The 7,291-nt window shown below is 41.2% G+C and overlaps 1 protein-coding gene across 7 annotated transcripts in view; it reads right to left on the bottom strand.

Moving 5' to 3' along the window:
* Window positions 1-229: 229 nt before the first annotated feature.
* The window catches only part of arhgef12a (Rho guanine nucleotide exchange factor (GEF) 12a), a 58,928-nt gene continuing 51,866 nt past the window's right edge, over window positions 230-7,291 (bottom strand). For all 7 annotated transcript variants that reach the window (XM_081614522.1, XM_081614524.1, XM_081614526.1 and 4 more), the window contains 16 exons: window positions 7,087-7,233; window positions 6,912-6,997; window positions 5,921-6,046; window positions 5,700-5,814; window positions 4,388-4,488; window positions 4,121-4,198; window positions 3,893-3,968; window positions 3,579-3,746; window positions 3,221-3,308; window positions 3,053-3,130; window positions 2,858-2,952; window positions 2,565-2,765; window positions 2,245-2,481; window positions 1,931-2,157; window positions 1,561-1,636; window positions 230-1,468 (listed from right to left, as the gene is read on the bottom strand). In XM_081614522.1, the coding sequence (XP_081470648.1) occupies window positions 1,458-1,468; window positions 1,561-1,636; window positions 1,931-2,157; window positions 2,245-2,481; window positions 2,565-2,765; window positions 2,858-2,952; window positions 3,053-3,130; window positions 3,221-3,308; window positions 3,579-3,746; window positions 3,893-3,968; window positions 4,121-4,198; window positions 4,388-4,488; window positions 5,700-5,814; window positions 5,921-6,046; window positions 6,912-6,997; window positions 7,087-7,233 (1,910 nt within the window). In that variant the 3' untranslated portion in view covers window positions 230-1,457. The remainder of the gene's footprint in view (window positions 1,469-1,560; window positions 1,637-1,930; window positions 2,158-2,244; window positions 2,482-2,564; window positions 2,766-2,857; window positions 2,953-3,052; window positions 3,131-3,220; window positions 3,309-3,578; window positions 3,747-3,892; window positions 3,969-4,120; window positions 4,199-4,387; window positions 4,489-5,699; window positions 5,815-5,920; window positions 6,047-6,911; window positions 6,998-7,086; window positions 7,234-7,291) is intronic.

Genomic DNA, 7,291 nt, shown 5'->3' with positions numbered 1-7,291 from the left:
CTCTATTTTAGATATGCAATATCTACGTAAAATCAATTACCCGTTCTTCCATTTGGCAATTATACACAATGCTCTGCTAGTTTTTTTCCATAAAATTTGATGAAATTACGTTAAGATTTGTGGTTGTGCCATGGCAAAAAAAATGCAAAACCGTTCAAATATTATTACCAGGCGCTCTGTCACTCCAATATAAGAACCATCTAGAAAACAAGGAAGAAAATATTTTGACTTCTTTTTCAATGTGTCATGGCACCTTTTATTTATTTTGTAACGTTATGGATAACCTTCCAACTTGATCATTGTACACTATATGATGAACTTCATGACATTATTAGAAAATGTGGGCAGTCAGATCAGTATCACCAACAGTAGCAGAAGGAAGCAGCATTTCTGTCAGAAGCTGATACAGAGAGAGCATGACCGCTCCTTGTAGGAGAGGCCAACAGAGCAAGATAACCAGAGGCACAACAGGAAGCATGACATATAGAGTGTGGGAAGGGATAAATAAGCATGAGCGCCACTCGGCTGCTTGAAAGAGGAAAGAGATGACACCCAAAAAAGTTCACGGGGTGGAGGGGGTAAAAAAAAAAAAAAGTCATGCACATAAAAGGAGAAAAGAGCAAGAGGGGAAAGAAAGGAATCAGCACAGAAATGCAACAGGACCAGATCAGAGCCTAAAGACTCTTCATTCTAGTTAACACCAGACTTAGAATTTGTGTTAAATTCTAGACTTTAACAATGTTCAGGAGTTTTAATACACTGGATTTATCCATCACTAGTGCAACTCTGGCCTCTATCAGTCAGGATATAGTGCTGCCACTCATCAAGGTACGCTAGAGCACTTGTATACTAGCGCGCACTCAGGCCAACCATGTGCGACCCAACCAGGATAAGCAGCTAAAAAAAAGTAACACACCATGGCCAAAAGCATGCAAGCAATTTGGGAAACACTTAAAGAAAAACAAAAAGAAAGAAAATAAATACATCTTGGGAATAAAAAAAATCTTAATACATTATCTTAAAATTTTCCTTTTCTTGTTTGTGTTTCATATATATATATTCTAAACACACATCTTTGTACATTTTGGTATAAGTTCTCTTTCTTGCAGGAAGTTTAGAGGGGAAAATTTGGTGTTCAATGGTAGAAGGGGGTTGAGGTTTTCGGGGGCAATCCCACTTCCCTGTTCGCCTTGTGCTGAGAAGGGAAGGCATGGCACCACACCAGTGAATTCTCCCTTCAAAAACATTTGCTTCACACTTAAGTCTGTTATTCCCTGCGATGGCTGTGGGTGATGGGAAAAAACAAAAACAAAACAAAAATAATCGAAGAGCTCAGCAGTCAAAGGACAAGCTTATACGACGTCCAGAAAGTCCAGGACTCGAGAAGAAAGAACAGACGGCGAGTCGGTACTTCTTCCGTGGTACCAATGTCAAAAGCCGCGGCGTTGACATCCACACTATCTTTTATCTGAGAAAAAACAACATTGAATGGAAAATTAGAAAAAAAAAGGGCAAACAGAAATGGTTCAAAGTGGTGGATTTACGCTTAAATGCGAGTACCTTTATTTCCATCTGTGTCCGTCGATGACCTGTCTGTCCTTTGGCGTATTAGATTATTGTACTTGGTCTCAACCTCCTGTAAAAAGGGAGGAAAAGGTGTCGATTATAGACTGGTAATTAAGTAAGTTGTTAGGTAGACTGATGGATGAATAGATGGCGAGATGGATGGAAGAACACATCGTCTATTTGTTGTTGTTTCAATCGTACACTGCATCGTTATCTCATTCAGATGGAGAATATAGTCTGGAAACACAAACTTGAACAGACCAGGATAACACTTTTCTCAGACTTTCTAAATATGTGTAGGAACCCGGGATTAAACGGCGTGTTGAGGAGCTGAAAATACATAACGATGAGTGATCTTGAGTACCTTTAAATAGCCGAGGCTGGTCTGAAGATGTCTAAGGTGAGACAACACCTGTCTGCTGAAAGTGGAGAGGCTGCCGAACTGTGACGTTGAAGAAAACCTCAAATTGATGCCGGAGTCGGCCGCACAGCCTTGTGAGGTCCTCAGCTGTTTCCCTTGGGTTGACGCCAGGATGTCGTCGTCTGTGCTGCTCTCCCCTTGTCCTCCGTAACCCCCCAGGACTAAACATCCTGCAGGCAGAATCAAAATGATCTATTGCAAAGAATTTCCCAACACATTTGTTTTTTTTTATCAATCTTCTACTTCCTCGCACATACCATAGTCTTCAGGAGAATCAAAGAATCCAGTGTCCCCTGACCCCAGGTCCTGAGCCAGGTCCTCTGCCTTAGAGCCGCTCTTCTCAGAGCCGTTGTGAACCATCACCTTTGCGCGGTTGTCCGTCGGTGTCCGCAAGGAGGTGGTTCTCAGGAGACGGACTCCCGTGGAACGTTTGGTTTGTTGTGCTGCCTCCTGGGACATCAGCTGGTTCACCAGGACTTGCTTTAATGCGGCCACTGAAGAAACCGGCGAGAGGTAATGACTTGTTTTGTAATTTAAGAGCTCGGCGAGTTAATTTCTTTGTGTCCAGAGGACTTACATGTTTTTAGTGCTTCGTCTGCCCTTGAGGGGAACACATCGAACGAGTCTCCTTCTCTGTCAACTTCAGATACTTCGCACGAAAGCTCCGGGTCAAGAAAACCTTCCTCTTCCTCCACGTCTGCCTTCACTTCCTCAAACGGGTTGCCAGCAGGTAGAGAACCTTGCAGTGTACTTCTGGAGGCTGGGCCGCTCTCTTTGTCTAAAGATGGATGGTTGCAGTTACACAGCTGCAGTGTCTGAGTTGTGCGGACAGAAATGTTTTCCAAGATAGAAATGAGCGTCTTCGGTTACCTGTGGACTGCGTGCTGCCAGTGGATGTGCGGTCTTGTTCTCTGCTCAGTCTGGAAACGCCTGCTGTAATGATCTCCACGCCGTCTCTCTCCCCACTAAGACACCCACACACGGACAGAAACTTAACTCCGTAACAAGCCGAAACCCTGGTAGCTATCTGATGCGACTGGATTATAAAACGGGAAGGAAGCATACTCAGTCTGAGGTAACGGTATGATGCTGTGAGGTTTGACCTTCATCGTGTCGGCTCTTTGGGAGATCAGAGTCTGCCACCTTGTGTAGGAGGAGAAAAACACTGTTCGGTAAGACAAACAAGCGTGGCAAAAATGTCAAACGAATCCATCGCAAGGAAACTGGACTCACGTTTTCTGATCTGAGACTGTGGGCGCCATGAGCTCATAGATCTGTGCAACGTTGTCAGACATGGAGAGAACGAAGAAGGACTTGTTGTCTGGCAGGAGAGAGAGTGATCAGGAGGCTTTAAGCTTAGATTGTTTATGTTTCTGTCAAAGGAGTTTAAGTGAAAATCTGGACAATAAATTAAGACATTTTACAAAAAAGAATTGGTGTTTTTTCTTCTTCTTCAATCTCATAAAAAAATTAAACGGACGTAAACCACCAGATACCGATCTCTTATGATAACGTTGAGCAGTTACACAGGTTCTAGGAACTATTCCTACAAATTTTGGTAGCGGAGAGTCCGGGGAGATTGTAAACTGACCTGTAGCCACAGAGCGCACCAGAACAGTGTTAAGTTTAATGATGGGGCTGAAGGTGTGTTTTGTATCTGGGGTGCCTGCCAGGATTTTGCTGTGACATTTTAGGATCAGACGCTCGTCTTGTTTCTGTAGCAGAACAAGAATGTCCTCCAGGAGGAGCGTGTACAGCTCTGAAAGGGAAAGACAGAATGCATCCATTCACTTTCATACGTACGCATTGGTGTAGTAGAAAAGCATCATATATATATATATATATATATATATATATATATATATATATATATATACACTGTATATATAAACAATCAGTGCAAACCAATAGTCTTGTCCTTGTTCATTTTCCACGATAGAGGGCCCTCGTGAATCAGTGTCTTCTTGGTCAAATCCAGGTTCTGATGGATGCACAGCAGAAAAAAATAAATAAGTGAGATTTAAGGTTTGTGGACCTATTACTCACATGGTTTTATCCAGTGCATGTTTCACAGTGCAAGTGGTGGTGGACGACAAACAAGCGCATATAAAACAACTTATGTATGTCTCTCGCCTTTAGCTCGAGGATCACTGGGTTGTCTGTCTGCTTTAGAGAGGAGAGGTCCAATCTTCTCTGGTAGTCCTCTAATTTCTGTAGGAATACACAGAAAAATAGGATGAGTAAGAGAGTTTACTAAAGAAGACTGCTGTACGGGGAATAATCAAAAAAAAAAAAAGAAAAAAAAAAAGAGAGGTTGTTACTGTCTCCTTCCTCCAAATAAGGAATCTAAAGGAAACGCATGGAGAAAATTTAACATGATGGCACATTTCAAAAACCCACCTGTTTGTCCTCAGACTCTTTTAAAGCCTGGTTGACGTGACTAAGGATCTTTCTACAGCAATCTGCTGCCTGCTTAACTTTGTGCTTCTCCACTGGATCGTCTGAAAAACATTATGACATCAAGCAGTGAGGACTCTGGTTCTTCGGGCAGCTTCTGGACAAATTAATACTTCCTGTGTTCATTAACACAGGAAGTATTAATGGACACATAATTCTTAGAAAATATAATAAAGCACGGGAGGCATTATGCCCCTATAACAGCTGGTCATATTTTATCATTAAGGCTTTCTCCTCGTGTGAGACCCAAACTCGTGCTAAGAATAAAACGATGGCCCAAATAATTGGTGCCCCATTTCCGGAACTGTGAACTCACTCCGCAGGGCCATTATAATGGTAATCTGTCTTCTAGTCTCGGTACTTCATTAATAGTCGGTGTGTTGCAACAAAATGGCATTTATCACCGCTTTACTGAAACTCAAGAGCTGGGTTTTAATATTAATCACTTTTTATACTGCATTAAAATTTTAAAAGAAACATTTCCTTGTTTTTCTTTTCATGCTGGATTTACCATTTATAAGAATCTAATTGATTTAAATATGACAGGAGAAAAATCTGGACAATTCAAGGAAGCTTGAATTGTCCAGATTTTTCTGGACAAATTGGTGCAAGAAATATTTCAGGTGATCAAACTTTACATGTTAAACCCTGTTTGGTGTATTTATCAAAACAGTTATCCAGAATGAGTACTAAATAACCCTGCAAATATATAGTACACTAGTGTCATCTATAGTATATCAATTGTATTGATAAAGAGTCATGAAACAGTAAGAACTTTTTATCTCAACATACAGTAGCTGACTATTCCAAACCTAAATTTCCAAACATGTTGCTGAATTTTAACCCCATTTTTGTTGCCTAAATACAAACATTTCAGTTAAATTCTTATTAGATCTCAAGTATAAAAGCTGCAAATAGTTTTTTGGTGCCACATTTTCTTAATATGAACATTTCTGACTTCACTTGCAAACTAAAAACAGAAACTGCTTTACTAGATACAGGACAGAGCACAATGGACGTCACTTGACAGTTTTCTAAACAATCTTCTGATCCAAACTGGCAATTTGTGTTCTTTACGTAATATAATAATCCCAAATTAAACTAATCAAAACTATTCAAAACAAAGTTACCGCAATTTGGTTAATTAAATAATTACCAAAGCCAGTTAAAAGACAAAAAGCAGCCCACAAACCCACAGAATAGAACCTAATTAGAACACAAACAAAAAAAAAAACCTGCATCAGCATGACTGCACCTGTGTATCTGACAATGTTGTCTAACAGCAGGGGGTACTTGGTGAGCCGCAGCATCTCAACAGGAATTATGTCTTTTAGCTGCAGTCGTCGACACTGTCTGTTACTCTCTGCCTCCTAAAAATGGACAAATAAAAGTCAGGAGTCCTTACAGAGTGAAATATATTGTGGGGGGGTTGGGAGGGGGGAACCTGTACAATGTAGTGAGATGCATCACGAGTACCTGAATGAATGAGGTGAACCTCGAGTCTTTCTTCTGCTTGGTCTTGATAATCTCCAGCGCAAACGGCTGGTTGCTGCAAAAGGTTCCTACTGCCTGCTTGATCTTCTCCTCCTCGGCACCACTGAACTACAGGGCGGAGATGAAGAGGAGCTCAGTTGGTCAGAAGCATTCGTAATGGAAATCTTTTAGGTGAGCAGCCGACTCCAAGAAAGTGGCCTGACTTATGTCCTTTTGAGCACGGACAGCTTAAGTTTTAATGTGGTACTCGATCGATGCTCAGACCTCAGGGGACCGTTTGCCCTCCTTATCTCCCGGCGCGGGGGGGGGGATTCGGACGAGCCTGCCACTGGATATTTGACTACCTCACACCAAATATATCACGTTGAGATGTGTAGATGTTAGCCAAATCTGGGCCATCTTCGGACATCGTTAAGAAACAAGGCTGCATTTGTTCTCCATGGTGGAAACATTCCCTGTTACTAAGATAGGAAAGTGTTCCTTCTTCACTCTCCTTCTGTCTGGGTTTTTTTTCTTTATAAAAAGTAGATAATATTTGTAAAGGTCAAGGCTTTCTAAAAATTCATACATAAAAATCTCCTTTTTTTTGTTCCTTTTTTAAATGAGATCTTATGAGTAATACTTAACAAAAGCCCGTTCCAGGCTGCAAAATAACTTCTTTTTTTATTGTATCAAAGCATATTTAAGTGTTAGAATGGCTCAGTCAAAGTCCAGACTCTGTGGCAAGACTTGAAACAGTTGTAAACTGTAAACACCATTTTTTTTCTCCATTTGACAATTATGGCTTACTTTCAATTAGTTTGACACATATAATGCTCATAGCAGACTTTGAAGGCTGTGGTGTGAAAAAAAATGGCATAATATCAAATGTGAACATTCCCCGTTTTTGTGTGCACAGTTTGCTTCAGCTACATCATTCAAGCTGTGACCACAGTTTAAAAAAACAATGCCAGAAGAAACCATTTTGACTCACCCACGAGAGCAAGTCGTCCCCCCTCAGATCTATTACCAACGAATCATTTCTCTTCCGTATGGCTGCCATTTGCTCAAGTATTGAAACTGAAAGTCAACAAATGTATCGTTGAAGTGTCTCATTATAAATTACGAGTTAAAGTTACAGAGTACAGGAGTCGCTTTATTGAGTGTACCATGCAGCTGTAGGACCTCTTCCAGGTTGGTGAAGATGTTCTTGATGTCAGCAGGAGGAAGGATTGCGTCTTTGGAAAGCCTCTGGTAGAAAACGTCGTCCAAAACCTTCAGCATCCCCACATGCGCACGCTCCGTATAAAACAACTCTGCGGAAGGCATGAGAGGAGGATCGTATTGTGAGTGCACTCTCATACTGACATGCAA

The sequence above is a fragment of the Poecilia reticulata genome, chromosome 13 (assembly GCF_904066995.2).
Source record: "Poecilia reticulata chromosome 13, P_reticulata-male-v2, whole genome shotgun sequence".
In the NCBI taxonomy this organism is placed as follows: domain Eukaryota; kingdom Metazoa; phylum Chordata; class Actinopteri; order Cyprinodontiformes; family Poeciliidae; genus Poecilia; species Poecilia reticulata.
Note: the sequence above shows the minus strand (reverse complement) of the source record. Positions and strands in the feature narration are given on the sequence as shown.